This window comes from Mya arenaria, chromosome 17 (assembly GCF_026914265.1).
Source record: "Mya arenaria isolate MELC-2E11 chromosome 17, ASM2691426v1".
In the NCBI taxonomy this organism is placed as follows: domain Eukaryota; kingdom Metazoa; phylum Mollusca; class Bivalvia; order Myida; family Myidae; genus Mya; species Mya arenaria.
In genome coordinates this window covers 24,550,861-24,567,408 of record NC_069138.1, presented here as the reverse complement: position 1 = coordinate 24,567,408, position 16,548 = coordinate 24,550,861, and the positions used below count along the sequence as shown (strand labels likewise).

Genomic DNA, 16,548 nt, shown 5'->3' with positions numbered 1-16,548 from the left:
TACAAAAGTTAAAAATGCCATAGTGTATCTATGAACGTACACGTGGTATAATTTTAAGATTGATAATAACATTAAACGTCTCCGGCAATTTTGAGAAACATATAGATAAATTGTTTGTACTAGAACTACCAGAGTGTATTTATGAATATTATTATCCTTTATGTATTTAACAAATTGTTAAAAGAAGCAATTCCTATCTACAAAACTCGCCTGTAGGAGTTTTAATTTTTTTTAAAAAGTAGCCAATACCGAAGATGAAAAATACCACAATCTACATATCACAGGATTACCATTGCGCTTTTTTGCATGTGCGTTTACTTACTGATGATGGTCTTTAATTAAATACTACAACACACGTCTACGGTTATTGCTACATTTGTTCAATATTAATCATATCCGTAGTGTATTAATTAGAGTTATGTATTTTTCCTAAGCCGACCAGAGCGTAGTTTTGCCGATATGTCATATTTATTTATAAGTAAATATTTTAATTGCCTCTACATAATAAAACCGATAAAATGCATTTTATTGTATAAATATGTCTATAAAAGGGTTTAAGTAAAAGGAAAAATGTACATTTTTACTAGAACATTACCTAATTAAGGATAATGTATATGTCACTATTTCGTGAAATGCAAACTTGATTTACTAAGGGTGTTATATTATATAATTTCTTTAATTGTGTTAGAAATTTGTACTGTTTCGAAATTGATAAACATTTTACCTAACTGCTTACGCATTTTAATCGTGAGATTTATGTCTCTGCTTTTAGCAAAACATGTACAATATTATAAAAAATAAGCGGTATTCCAACGCTGTACGATAGCGGTAATCAGAAGCCGAAAATTTGAGTACGGTTTACACTGCTGCGGTAGTTCGCCGGTGTACGATAAAGGTAAGAGAGACACCCGCATTTAGGGTCTGCATTAGGCGGCTATGGTAGCAGAAAAGATATAGGACGATGTGTCAGATATAGACCGATGTGCGAGACCTAAAAGGATATACCAGAAGTCGAAGGGTGTATCAGAAGTAGGAGGGTGTACGAGATATAGAAAGATACGTAGAGGGATGTTTCAGACGTAGGAGGGTGTGTCAGATGTAGAAGAATGTGACATATGTAGGAGGTCTTGTAAGACGTAGGAGGATGTGACAGACGTAGGAGGATTATGTCTGACGAAGGAGGATGTGTCAGACGTAGAAGAATGTGCCAGACGTATGCGAAGGTGTCAGACTTAGAAGGATGTGCCAGACGAAGGAGGATTTTTGAGCTGAAGGAGGATGTGTCAGACGTAGGAGGATGTATCAGACGTAGGTTGATCTGCCAGACGTAGGTAATGATTAAATGCCTTAACTTTGACGTGTGCCCTTCCCCTAAAACCGAAAAGCATGTACAGCCCGATATGGTTATGGAAATATCTCTCCCTCAACAAAAAAATGTTGTTATTTTTAGTCTGAGACGGTTCATTCTGGTATATTGTATTACTGTTTTTACTCCAATACAAACATAAACATGTTTATTTGAACAACCATCTAAATCCGCTTATGCCAACGGAATAGGAAGTGGAGCCAGTTTACCCCCTCTTTATTCGATAAAATACATTGGAAATCTAGTTTTTCCAAATCTGTCAGTTCAAAAACTGCATGCTAATTTAGTAAAAAAAATGGCTATTGTTTATATGCGTATATAAATGGACTAAAGTACACTTCTGCAAGTAATTGCTTACTTATCACATTAGTGGCTCATGAGCTACAAGAACTGATTATTTAAAGTTATGTTATTTTGTTCTTTAAATTAAAAAAACATAAAAACACATTTATAACGGTCGGAACTACTATTCCAAATCTTTGTGTCGATGTTGTCGTACAGAATACCGCCTATAATGCAACAACTGGTTTCCGAAGGGTTTGGTTGAGGAGGAATAATACATCACCAAAGTTAGTCCATTACTGTTTATAAGTTGCATCTACATATACAACAGACGAATACAACGCAGTCACACGTTACAAATTAAAGCGAGGAAATGCATGACGATAATGTTTCCGGTTTTTTTCCCGAAACTTGCTTGATTTCATTTAACAAAATAAGGAATTTACGATCAGTTTTATTTTTGTACTTGGAAGGATTTCAAAATAACTTGGCATTACAGATCATCACATCAAGTTGACGTACCGAACACACGTTCAAACAACCTACGGTGAAGGCCATGGTCGTCCTAAGGAGTCAAGAAAGTGTTTTTGTATTAGTGCTCCATAACTTTTGTTTCGAATAAAATGTTGTTTTGAAGAAATTTGGCAAAATGTAAACATTATCTAGACATATGATGCGAAGGTTCCAGCTATCAGTCTTCAAGGTCAACGTCTCACCTAAAGGTCGAATACTAGTCATGAATCGAAACCGCTCAATAACTCAAACGACGGAAAGATTATTAAAAAAAAATCACAATAATTATTACCGAGCTGGTACGCATAGTGCCTTTTTCAAATACCTTTATTCGAGGCCAATGTCACACCTAATGGTCAAACATCACACTCCAGGACTTGTAATTACTTGCCACAGATAATTAACACATAAAGCTGACGTACATAGAAATATATCCAGCAACCTATATATGCCCATCTACTCGCGGAATGAAAAATGTAAATACAATTTCTCATTCATGCTAAGACATGATTATTCACCATTTAAAGTAATTAATAATCTGCTTACCAATTGTGAACTCTGAAAATTGAAACACTATCTTTGTACATTCTTTTGTGACACAGCATGTCACTCAATAGTGTATATTGTGAATAATAACCCTAACCGTGTGATAGAGATAAAACAAACAAAGTTTCTTTACTAGTTAAGCTCGATTGAGACGAAAAAATATAGAATGACGCACGAGTCCGTTGTTCACAAAGGTCAAATAAGTGTGTTTTGTGCTTACAATTAATTTCTAAACCCTTTACTAGTGCTTATTTATGGTTGATGCAATGAAAAAGTTACTAAAGTGTAAACCTCTTGAGGGGCGGACATCTTTACCACTAGAGCACTCTTAATGTGACCTTTGACGTTATCAAGTACCCCGCATTTATAGTTCCTTCAATCGCACTAGGAGTATTGTTAATGGCCACCATTACTGGTTTTACGAAAGGAAACTGACTCCAGCGTGTTTATTTAAAGTTGAAGCCTAAGATTTCAAATTTAAATTTATCATTTTTTTGTGTATGAATTTCGCTATTCGGAAGAGGCGATCAAAATATGATAAGTGTTAGTGAATATGGTTACCTGTAGGTATTATATCTTTTATAAAATACGACACACCCTTGACAGATTATTATTCATTTTTCGTCCGTGATAGGCACAGCTATCTTTGCTATGGCACAAATTTGAGATAACATCTCAAACATGCACTTGAAAGCACAATTGTCCCCAAAACATTCAAGATGCACGACGCTCTCCGTATACCTCCATTTTAAACGGGTGGTTTATATTGAATACGGCTTCGTTAATACAATTAAACACAAACTACGTGGGCTGTCAGGTTGACACTAAGTTTTGAATATCCTACTAGAACACGATACGGTATTTGTAATAACAGCCTATTGAAAGCTTTGTAAATACCGCCGTCCTCAATTACATAGTTGTCTAGACAAATCGATTTCTGCTCAGATATGAATACGACTTTGCAATAGAGTGTTGTGTTATCCAAACATTCATTCAGTTTTATTCTATTACAACATGAGCGCATGCAGGAGAGCGTACGCGGTTTTCCATCTTACCATGCAATATTGTGTTTGTAAAGCTTCATTTAAACACTAGTGTTGTTTTTTAAAAGTGTTTGTAAGAATATCTTTATTTACTTTACTTCACAAAACTTCAGTCTGTAGTTATGCTTATTTTTTTATCAATTATTGAAAACAAGTTTTAAAACAGTGGGTACTAATGTTATTATTCAGTATAATTGTAGAATTACCATGTCATATTTTGTACTATAATGTCCATATTTTCTTTGCTGATAAACAAGGTTCTGATTCCATTATATTTCCATTCTTTATAGATATATATGTTAAATTTGTATATTAGCACAAAAAATCATGTTATGTAATGTTTATTTTTAAGAGAGACGTATAAATTAATGTGAAAGCGTTGTTTACAATGCTGGAACTAACATGAGTTAGCCTTGTAAGTTCTGAACAAGTGCACACAACAGTTCATCTTGCATTGCTATCTCAAAGGATATAGTATTAAACTGAATGAGCTAATGTAATCATAATTATAGTGCATTCTTGTTCTGATTATGTTGTGAACTGTTAAACTGCTATACATAGTGAACATATTACAATTTTACAACACACGCACGCACGCACGCACGCACGCACGCACACACACACACACATATATATATATATAATATATCTGCTTATTTTTTAAATGTTATACTTTAAGTAATGAAATAGTTTATACTTTTTGCATACATTGTTATATTCAATGATGGAATGGCGCTAACAACGTCAACTACAGGGTATTTATATTCATTACAAACTGCTGAGGGGGTTTAACCATTTTTTCGGGTCAATGCAGAAGCTTAAAAATCTAAAATATAAACAATGCTGTTTTACATATTAAAATAGCTAAGTACAGGTTGATTGTCAGATAATTGTAGAGTATGTGATAATTAATTTTAAGTATCCCAATCTGTTTTATTTACCTTGATATGTTTAAAGTAGGAATCATTATTGTGTACTATTACGTGTTTGTATGATATTCAGTATTAGGTAAATTGGTATATTTATTCTGTTTGTATTTATGAGTTTTCTCAACCATTAAACTATTTAATTTCTTTTGAATTCCTTTAACCTTCCTTGCGATGCACCTTAATGATCTATTTGGTCAAAGTCATAGTCGTGGTATGTCCTATAAAATCAATTTTGCATTTTACACCTAGGAAACATTGTACAGCATTAGCAGTTTCTGTAATTGATAACATTCCTAGAGCCCGTCCCAGGCAGTTCCTTATTTCATATTAACGTATTTATCTATTGATATACACTCAATAAATAAACCTGTATTTATTTCTTAAAATCAATGAGATTCTTTGTCAAACCTGTCATAAAACTCATTTTTAACTGATCTAGTTTGAATAGGTATGATCGTCAATATCGATAACGTAAGAAAAAGCCAAAGCATCTAGTGTCAGACGTATTTAAATACGATACACACTTTTTTATATTTATTTGTTCATTCATTCATTGTTTTATTGTTAAGTATTAGAGCGAATGTATCAAAAAGTTATAAAAAATCTTGATATTTTAGGCGATCATTTCTCCTGCACAAAGTATGCATTAATTTAAGGCATTAACGTCGTATAGCTAACATGTATTTTGGTGACCGACATAAATATATAAAGAAGCCCAATATACAAAAAACTTTTAGCATTAAGTCCAATCTACAAGAAAGCTAGTTCTCTGGCAAGTCTCTATTAACCATTATATTCAATCTTGAAGTCTGGTGACCCAATGTCATTTCGGTATCACTTAACCAAGTAATGCTTGCTTAAAACACTCCAAAAATATATCTAAGCGACTTGCAGTTTCAAATAGTGTATTATGGTGAAATTCATGCACGATGCTTTTACAATGTTGACAAAAAATGTTCCCTTTATGGTAAGATTAATTAACCATCAGATAAACCACAAAAGCCAGAACTTTTAAATAAAACCTTCTTTAAACATCGGTATTAATCAGGTGTGAAGTAATCAATAAAATGTTATGGACATGTTTACTGAGAGACGCCGTGTCCAATGTGTTATTACGTTTTAAATAAATATATCGACATATGTCTAAATCTTTGCTAGACGTATGTTCTAATTGCAAATGCATCTTCAATTTGATACAAACATGGCTTTAGTATTTTCTTTTACAAACCTCAATGCTATTTTAAAATCCTCACCCGAATGCTTCCTCTTAGTTGGACTACATATATGCAGTATTATACGTAGTATCAAATAATTACTTGATATGAATACTTTCTTATCTTAATCGTGGGAATGAACAAAATGAATCTCATTAAAATACTAGATCTTGATGAAAGCCAAATATCAAAGCGTATAATTTTAATTAGATTGGAACGAAAGTTTTTTTTTTAATGTTTATAATGGTGTACAAAAACCCTGACTTTATAACGAATATTGTGTTTGTGTCCGTTAACACGTACTGTATAGTATAAAACATTCAACATGTTTTAATCAAACGTCCATAATTTCCATATAAAAAAACACTGTAAATGTCATTTTTTCGGTTGTACAAGTTGTCTAGTGTTTATTACAGTGACGTTATGTAACATCGTTTTTGTTTTAAAGGACAACGTACGTTTTGGGCCGAAATCGGCCTCATCCAGATTTTTTTTTAAAAATACACCACGGAATAATGAACATGTGTAGCTCGTATTTCCGAAGTTTTAAAGAAATATTTCAAAAAACCTTGAAATGTCGACTTGTTGAGTAACGTACGTGCATTTCACGATTCCACGGCTTACCGCGAGATATTGACGCTTCGTTGCGCTCTGCGTTGTACGTTATAAAACAAAAAAATGATTCACATTTGTATCTTTGTATTTGTATTTTAATACAAAGAAGGCCAGGCGATTGCTCGCGGACAAAGATATCGAAGTTGCCATGTTCATCAAGGTGCTCTTGTACGTAGGATGGCGCAAGCTTTAAGTTGGTAAACACCAACAGTCAAAGTCCTAAGGTCGGACTCGTCCAGCTTTGGAAAGTCCGGCACCACACCAGGTTCAGACAATAGTGCCCAACCGGAGGACTTAGTCAGATGGTCAAGTCCTTCTTCTTCGACCCTTGCTTGCAAGAGGTTCTCACGGCGGCTCATTGATATCAGACGCGCGGCTGTCAATAGGTCATCTTCATCATTACCTAGAAAATAAATTAGTTTGATACTACACATGTACAATGATATATAATGGTAATAACTTTAAATTACAAATAATAAAGCAATCATTAACATATTGCGTTCGTTATTAAAACACACTTGCTATCAGTGGGGATCTGTACTTGTTGCAGATCGCCGCAACTATGCGTGTGTAATCTCCGGCATACGGGATCTGAGAATTGGGTATCACGCGATCAAGATATTTCCAGTTTTTCAACCGTCCGTTTGCCGATTCTACTACCCATCTAATCTGGAGAAAGATTCACATGATTGCATGGCAATGAATACGGTATTGAAGATTGATAAAACATACGAGCCTAAACATGTATAATGTTTCTGATTGTAAATACCTTAATACTATTTGGATGTATATTGGCTAGGTTAGGCTTATTATAAGATGTTTCTGGTCGCTTTACTATTTTACTTCCGAACTTAATTTTTGTTTGGTTTTCCCTTATCAATTACTTCATTTTTTAATTATTTAAAGGTAAAAAAAGGTGTTTTACCAATGTCTGCGGTGCTAATATTGTAAATGTTAAGTTTTATAATAAGTAAAAACAAATGAGAACGACCCTGAGATTCTATTTTATGCAGGGGACCGGCTGAGCTAGTATTTAATCTTTCAAAAGAGCAGTATATTTTTTCAAGCGAAACAATTTATAGCAACTATAATGTTCCTGATTTGTGTCAGATTAGACAACGTGTCCAGTATTAATAGCTGAAATGTATAATGTAATACGACACTAGTTGCGCAGTATATTTTGAAGAGTATAACCTTTGTGACCAATCGACTGTGATTAGCGCTGTTTGTCTGGAATTGTTTTTCTTTGGGTCCAAGGAACGAGGGCATTTCTGTCTTGACACCGAGGTCCTAAAATAAAAAAGGAAGGAGTTCTGTGATTTGAAAACATTACAATAAAGACGAAGCTGTAATGGAACAAGGATTTCATTTCGTGTTACCTTCAAAAGTTGAACTGCGTCCCTAAATCCCCTGTCTACAACAGCAATATCGTCTTCTTGTATCCAATGTCGAAATTCTTCGACATTCTCATTAACGATGTGGTTGAGTATACTGGCGTCGTTTTTTGCTAAATCTTGAAATTGAAAATTGGATGGCTGGGGTGGCGAATTTAAATGTTAGATTTTATGTTTAAAATGTTTGCTACTGAGCTTGTTTGTAGTTTTTCATACAAATATTGGTGAAGTCACCTATTCGTCACAAATAAGAATGTGTATTAAAAGTTTTATTTGTGGTGGAGAGTTCCCATCTTAGTCGAAGTATTAAATAGGAAAAATTAAAGTTAAAAAAGTGTCATAAGTTCATTAAGGCAGGCATAAACGGCACGCGAATTGAATAACTAATACACATTGTCTACTGTTGCGTCAACATCTAGAGTTAAGCGAAATATCCATACACATTCATGTTATTGTGATATTGTTATTAATTTAATAAACGAATAAAACATTAATTTTTGAACGGTAAAATGAAAATCTGCGCTTTGATCTTTTGTCAGCAGTCTTAAATCACTGGTTTTCTGATATTTACGAAGAAATTGGCTCATTCAAAGACATAAAAAAAATTTTTTGTCATAACGGTTTATCTGTGAGAGTGCAGCTTTAAACGAGGAAACTGTAAGTCGTAGTTGTAGTAGTTATAGTAGTAGTAATACATGTAGTAGTAGATACCTTCAAACCACCTTTACCAATGTTTGTCTATTGTTATAAAGGATATGTGCTAGATTATCATCTAATAAGTTCAATTGGTTAGACGAAGGTCGGATCAATATTCACAGTATACTTTCATTTGAAAAAAAAATATGAACACATACGACGATTTTTCAGCCATTGACATGTACATGTATATCTGCTTTTTGAAATTCAAAACGGAAAATTGATTTATAATTAGATATTAAAAGAATCCAGTAAAATAGAAACCGTAGAGGATGTATAAGATATCGACCAGCTTTTAATTAGCTTTTAGAAACGTTTGTTTATTTTGTTATTTATTAATATGATGATTTACTCACCTGAAATCTTGTACCAAATATTGTACCACGCCAGTTGCCTTAATGTATTCTTTTCCAAAATTGTCTTTGTCAATTTAAATCATACACCTTCGAGATCATATAATCCGATTTCACATATTTAGCCGTGAGTGATCTTTTGTGTTTATTGATATACTCCACGGAATGGGTAATTTGCTAATTATAATAAAAGCTCGTAATGGTAAAGTAAAACCTAGTAAACATGAATTGTCATAGCCGTGGCAATAGCGCGCTCGACTTCTAAATTGAAATTAATCTAGCCAGCGCCTGTGCATATGTTAATCTCACAAGCGATCATCGATAGTACAATGAAAAAAATACGAAATCAGTAAACAACGATAAGACAAACGTGACAGTATGATGATGTTTACGCGACAGTACGATAAAAAAAATGATATAAAACACCAAATACTTCCGTGTTTTTACTATCGTAATATCGTTAAATCGCGTTTTCGTTAACGTTATGTCGTATTGTCGCTTAATCATCCCTGTAATGTCGCATTATTATCATCGCACTGTCGCGGTGTCATCATCAAAACTAATTAATTTGTTTATTCTCCATCTGTTTTTTTTGTCTTCATTTTTCAGAACATACATGAAATCATCTCAAAAATGCCTATGTAGGCGTGGAATTTTGAGCAAATAAAGAATCAACACATTGAGACCATTTATTTGTAATTCAAATTATCAGTGCTAGGGTTCGCTAACATATACATAATCATTAAGTAACAAACCAAACTTAATATTGTTTCAATATTTATGAAAAACATTTAAACAGTGTTTTATAAATGAATAGAAATGTAAAAAAAAATCAATAACAAAGATGAAATATTTTGAGTTAAATACTAGTTGTGATAAAAATTATTTTAAATCATGAAAAGGAATGTAAAGACCAAAACAATAACCATATAAGAGTATAACCCTTTACAAATTCGATTACGCAACTTTTCCCATTACAGCCCTATACCTAACCTACTGCACCTTTTGTCTTTCATATGACTACTGCTTTCAGCAGCTAAATACGTAGCTCTTTTATTTAAGGTAAGTCACATTGAAAGTGTAACTCTTAAGTGGCTCACTTTACATTTTAAGGAATGAATCAGTGGACTTGTAAAAAAGGTCAAAGCCCAAGTGTTAAAATGGAACTATATCCATGTAATAATTACATCGAGTTTTGGTATAATTTGAAAGAATGCTTGCAATGACACAGCTATCTCTTCGGTTGAAATAAAGAGTAAATAGACGAACTAGAATAACTTGATTATTAATCTAGTTTAAATATTAAATAACTATTTATAAACATACTAGTTTTCAGCAAGCAATACTTGTTAAAGTGATATCAAAATGACATGGGGTCACCAGACTTCACGATTTAACGTAATGGTTAATAGAGTTGTCAGAGAACTAGCTTATTTGTTGATCGAACTTCTACATGCTGATATTATATCAGTTACCAAAATACATTTTAAAGATTTTAAACCCTTACATGTATGCATACTTTGTGCAGGAGAAATTAATGGCAATTATAGTAGCGTTTGTGAAAGAAAATACTACAACCATGTTTGTATAAAACTGAAGCTATATTTGTTATTAGTTCACACGTCAAGCAAAGATATAAACAGATGTCAATGCAAATATGTAAAAACATAATAACACATTGGACACGATGTATCTTAGTCAACATGACCATGACCTTTTCATGATGACTTCACATCTGATTAATATCGATGTGTAAAGAGGTTATCATTTAAAAGTACTCATGGTCTTTTTGGTCTGTCTGATGGTTACAAAGCCTTATAAACTGAATGACCAGAACAAAACCTGCTATGGTCACCTTGACCATAATCTTCTATAATGCACTAGAAAATGAAGGGACAGGCACGCACCCGGCCCTCTCACCCTAATATTGTCCAACGGAACATTCAATTTCAACATAGTAGAAGAAACATGCATATGAGTTACACCATAATACACTTTTTGAAACTACAAGTCGCTAAAATATACTTTGGGAGAGCCTTCAAACCTCCATGCTATTTTAAAAGCCTAAATCAAATGCTTCCTCTCAGTTGGACTACATATATATAATAAAATACCCAGTGTAACATGTTTAAGTTGAATACTTCATTTAGCCGAATAACCTCCTTAAACATGATTTGTAGAACTAAACTAAAACATTCTTCCCTTATATTTTCAGAAAATGTAAATAAAACTTGTGCGTTTTGTAAACAGTATTGATTTTGATAGACGAGCCATTCAATCCTGAACAAATGTTTTCCAACTAAGTAACACGATACTCAAAAGCTTGCCAATTGGTTTCAGAAAACGATATTCAGCCCTTTTGAAAACGCTGAAATAGTATGAATACAAAGAGAGTTATAATATTTTGCAACTGTGTCATTAATTTCGTAAAGTGCATTTGTTTGCAGACTGATCGGAATTCTTTCTTCGTATTAATGATTCACCATAGCATTTTTAATAACCAATTTTATTGAAAAAACAATTACGAATTATAATTGGCAATAGGCCTTTTTATATAGTTTGAATACATGTGTTAACATTCAACGCTTATCTGACTATTTACTTACTTCAAAATCATATTTAAACCGCAAAATGAAATAATGCGTGCACTAATAACACTATTACTGTACAATGCTTTAATTAACATACGCATTATAGTGTATTGACAATTAACCAAGGGCTACTCTTGTCAATCAAACAATTATACTAGTCCGATTGGTTGATTTATTCTTTAATTGATTGATTGATGGATTGGTTGATTGATTGGTTAATTGATTGAGTGACTGATTGATTGAGTGACTGATTGATTGTATGGTTGAATGATAATCAAATTCTCATTTAAACCATTATATTCTATTGTCTGTGTAACTTATATTGATAAACATGTTTCGTTTTGTTCAAGTAATCAAAGAATCATAAACATAAATTAAGGCAAATTAAACGATGGTAATCAGTTTATATGTTTAGTAGCCTGTTGTGAGTAGTAGTATATTGCCGGTTCTGGGACAAAAATCTGAAAACACATGAAAAAAACATTAAAATCGTTCGATTCTCCATTGGGGAATCGCTCCAACACCTAAAGCTGGAAGAACTGTTTTCAATAAAATGGGTGCTACTGTAGCTGCTAATCCTGCAAGCATAGGAAGAAAACCCCCCTCCACTTTAAGATTTTGTCTGATTTGAGTCTTACTCATTTTGATTGTTACCCCTTTTCCATTTTGATATTCTTCTGTCAATTTAGTGACTTGAGCTTTTGTTAGTGCAAGAACATCTTCCCCATTAAGGTCGTGATGACTTAATCTTATGGAAACAGCTTCTCCAGATTGAAGAGCTGATTTGAGCTTTTCCTTTTGTCCGTCCGAAATTGACACTTTTACGTTCGTATAATTCTTTTTTAATACAACATTATTTTTTTTAAGTCTCGCCAGGGACTCGGTAGCGAGGGACGAGCCCTTAAGGGAGCTCTGCGACCTCCTAATCCTCTCGAATATGAAATCTTATAGTCAACTGTTCTCCTCGAAGATTAAGCTGTTTTCCGTCTTGATCAGTTAACACTGTTTCCATACTATTGATTATGTCCATCGTAATATGAAGATAGACTAGGTATTTTGGGTTTTCAATGATTTTATATCCGGGTGAGACGTGGGGAAAAAGCTATATATTATAGGCGATGATGATCCATTTAAAATCGAGCCGGCAGTTATATTTGTGTTGACTAATATGCTGTTGAGAGATAAAATGTTGACCACATTTTCAGACTCGTTGTAGACATCAGTGTAAATTTTACTGTCAAACCCTAAAATAGTTCTGAGAGAGTTTTCTACTGTAAAATCAACCTGGTAGTTGTTTTCCAGCGTGAGTATGGAATTAAGGATGTTGGGGTCAGCCGATAATCTAATATAGAGTTTATCATTTATGGCGTCGTAATGACCATTTTGTCTCATTTTTAACTGAATATGATCGTTAACATCTTCGAGCTCATAGCTACCTTCAGATATATTAATGTTTGTCCATGTATCACCGTAGTCATGAGGGTACCTTAAGACGTTGTTTGTAGAATCGATGTTTGAAAAGCTGTAGTACGTCTCTAGGTTGACTAGGGCCATTTCATATTTCTTAGGCTTATCGAATTGTAATGGTGGGTTAAACCTGATTTTAATTTCAGTTTTATTATCACTCACCACAATCTGGAATGATTGTGTAGGCTTTGTATTTTTGGCTATGGAGTCGCAGGCGCAACTTATCCGTTCTAACAGATCAATACTGATTGCATTCATTTTTTAATACAACATTATTCTTTTAAATAACGGGTGCTCTGTGGAGCGCAGCCGCACCCTTCTGCACTAAGCCGGGATGTAAAAGTTATCAAACCCACTCCATTACTTTCCATTATGTTTTTTTACAAGTGAATTGAATTACAACAAAACCATATGTTTTTTCCCCAAGGTTTTTTACATAAAATTCTAAACTCTTCCTTTGTCATAACACTGCTGACATGATCTTTGTTGATGTGGCTAATATTTTTGAGATCTTGAGAAAACAAACAAGTTTGCATTTTCGCGGATAGTCTGTCTAGGGAGTTTAAAGTAGTTTTGTGATAGGTAGAGTCTGTCCATGTTTGTGTCTTCCACGATTGAAATAGGACTCACATTTGTTCTGCTTTTCAAGCAACAGGTCATCAAAGATCATGAGGTTCTTGTTGTCTGAGCTAAGTTCCCGCGTATCTGGTACATCCTCCGACGTCTCGTAAAAACTGCAATCGATGTCAGACTTGCATCTAATGCTTTTACCCATTTCCTCAAGTACGGCTACTGGAGAACAATTCAATTTCATGATCTCCTCTTGATTATTGAATAGCCTAATTATAGCCTCTTTCGGAAGTTTTTCTTCAAACGCTTTTTTAAGAATCTTGTATTCTGGTTGGAAAAGACTCTTTCTAAAAACGAATAGTTTATTATAGTCCAACCACCCCGGGTGTAGAAGAAGATTTAAGAGGAGGGTCGTCTTGCCTGACTTACCTATAATAACTCCACGTATTGACTTGGGGAGTAGTTCATTATTAAACCTTTTTGAATTCATTTCATTCCATGAGAGATCACTAACTTCCATTTTTTTAATATGTTATATATTAAAAATGTATTGCGTAAAATGTAAACGAGCTACTGATACTAAGGATATAGTAGATGTTGTTACTAAAAATAACAGAAATATGAAGCGCGGAAAATGCGTGGAATGTGGATCAACAAAGACACAATTTGTCAAGAGTTCACACAGCGGAAGTGGGGTCATGAACAACCTAATTAACAAGCTTCCATTCGAAATGCATCTACCAGGGCATAATTTCACGGGGCCTGGGACAAATCTAAACAAAAGGCTGAATAAAGACATGACTCCTAAGCCTTGGAGCGTTCCAATAAATCGTGTTGTTAATGCCGCGTATCATCATGATGTGTGCTACGCTAAAAATAAAGATACCGCTAAGCGAAATCGTGTGTGTGATAAAAATATGAAAGAAGAGATGGACGGGATTTACAACCCATCTTTACGTGAAAGGTTAGACCGAAGCATCGTCCAAAAAATAATTGGAACTAAGATGAACTTTGGGATGGGTGTTAAACAACCTAAAAGAGCCCAAATAGTTTGGACTTACCAATAATCTAACGAACTACACAAGCCAGTCAATACAAAGTTTCAAAAAAGAAGAGTCTACGTTAAGGGTATATATGAAATTTGGGCCGCTGATTTAGTAGACATATAGAGCTTTTCCAGGGAAAACAAAAACGTCAAGTAACTACTGACTGTAATTGACGTCTTCCCTAAGTATGGTTGGATGATACCGCTAAAAGATAAGACTGGGAAGTCTGTTGCAGATGCATTGAAACAGATCGCAAAGGAGCGGAAACCGAAGAAAATGTGGGTGGATAAGGGTAAAGAGTTCTATAACAAGGATGTACAAAACCTTGTTGAGATCTACAGTACGGAAAATGAAGAGAAGTCATCTGTGGTTGAAAGAAGGAACAGAACAATGTAGGAGAAAATGTAGAAGTACTTTAGCGCTAATTCTACCAACAAGTACATTGATAAATTGAAGGATCTTGTAGATCAATATAACGACACAAAGCATTCTTCGATAAAGATGACTCCTGTAGAAGCTAGTATGAAAAAGAATGAAAATCGTGTGTATAAAAATCTGTATACCAAGCCCCTGGCGAGCTCAAAATCAAAATTTGCTGTTGGTGATAGGGTTAGGATTACCAAGAAAAAGAAAACGTTTGAAAAGGGCTACACACAGAAATGGACTGAGGAGGTGTTAACAGTATGAGAGATTCAGTATACCAACCCTGTAACATACAAAATTAAAGACTACAACAAAGAAGAAATTCAAGGTACATTTTACGAGCAGGAGCTTCAAAAGACTGACCAAGAGATTTTTAGAATTGAGAGGGTGATACAAAAGAAGGGTAAAAAGGCTCTTGTAAAGTGGCTCGGTTATCCAGCGTCGTTTAATTCATGGGTGGAACGAAGTGACTTTTCTGACATAAAAACAAAAATATAGTTTTTATAAAATGAACATTTCAGTTGACAAGGTAGTCTTACCAAACAAACCATTAAGCAATCTAGAATTGATAGATGCTGTGGAGTTATTAAAAATACCACATTTTAAAGGGGTGATTTGGCGCAATGAGTTGGATGATTGTCTAAAGCCTCGCCAGGGGCTGGCACAAAAAAAGAAGTGTGGTATACTCAACCTAGATGACAACGACAACCTAAATGATCAATATGGAACTAGGACTGGTGGTGGTACACATTGGGTTGCGTGGTGGAAAGATGAAACAAACAAGCTCTATTTTGATAGCTATGATTTACAACCACCTACTGAGTTGGAAAAATATTTGATGCAAAGCACCCGAATGCCAATTACATACAAGTTCAAAAGGATGGAACAGTTATAAGTGGGCATCTATGCTTGTATGTTTTGAAACTATTGTCAGATCGAGACAGCTTGCAAAACATTATCAACAATCTAATCTAAAAAAAAACTACATTATAAAAAATGCCTGTTGATAAATTTGGTAGTAGTAGTAGGGATAGGCCTACAGAAGTCTCTGGAGTTTCAGTTATTTACATAAACAATTTTTTTTTAAGAAGGGATGGGACAAGTACGGCAACCGGTCCTATTGATGTGAGCACAAATAGAATTATGAATTTAGTTGACCCGAGTGCTGATCAAGATGCATCCACTAAACAGTATGAAGATCATAGTCTTAGTGTTCTTGATGATTCTATAGGTAAAAAAATGCTTCAACTTCAAAACATTCTTACTAGAGTAGATACCACCCTTGAAAAATATACGGATGATGCTGATGATATCTTCCAACGTGCACGTGCTAAAAAATATGCAAATAATCGTGATGAAAAGGTTAAAAGGTATGTAGATACTGAACTTAAAGACGTTAGAAAAGATTATGAGGCTGCGGATTCAGCTGTTAGAGATGCTGCTAACAAGTACACGGCGGCTCTGGATACAGATTCATATACTGCGCTCAGACGGTGTATG

General features: G+C 34.1%; 1 protein-coding gene across 1 annotated transcript; it reads right to left on the bottom strand.

Moving 5' to 3' along the window:
* Positions 1-5,167: 5,167 nt before the first annotated feature.
* LOC128223293 (uncharacterized) lies at positions 5,168-13,784 on the bottom strand. Its single transcript, XM_052932576.1, has 7 exons — positions 13,640-13,784; positions 12,827-12,978; positions 8,955-9,018; positions 7,888-8,021; positions 7,703-7,798; positions 7,027-7,177; positions 5,168-6,911 (listed from the first exon to the last, which is right to left on the bottom strand). Exons 1-7 carry the CDS (start codon positions 13,782-13,784, stop codon positions 6,664-6,666), a joined length of 990 nt encoding a protein of 329 aa, XP_052788536.1. The 3' UTR covers positions 5,168-6,663.
* Between the last annotated feature and the right edge of the window lie 2,764 nt (positions 13,785-16,548).

What these genes read in the sequence shown, in the direction of transcription:
- LOC128223293 (XM_052932576.1), bottom strand. Translation starts at nt 13,784, where the DNA reads ATGGGTAAAAGCATTAGATGCAAGTCTGACATCGATTGCAGTTTTTAC. An exon ending in ACAGTCGATTGGTCACAAAG is followed by an intron (nt 7,178 to 7,702) that starts GTTATACTCTTC and finishes ATCTTTCTCCAG; the next exon opens with ATTAGATGGGTAGTAGAATC. An exon ending in CAGATCCCCACTGATAGCAA is followed by an intron (nt 6,912 to 7,026) that starts GTGTGTTTTAAT and finishes TTTATTTTCTAG; the next exon opens with GTAATGATGAAGATGACCTA.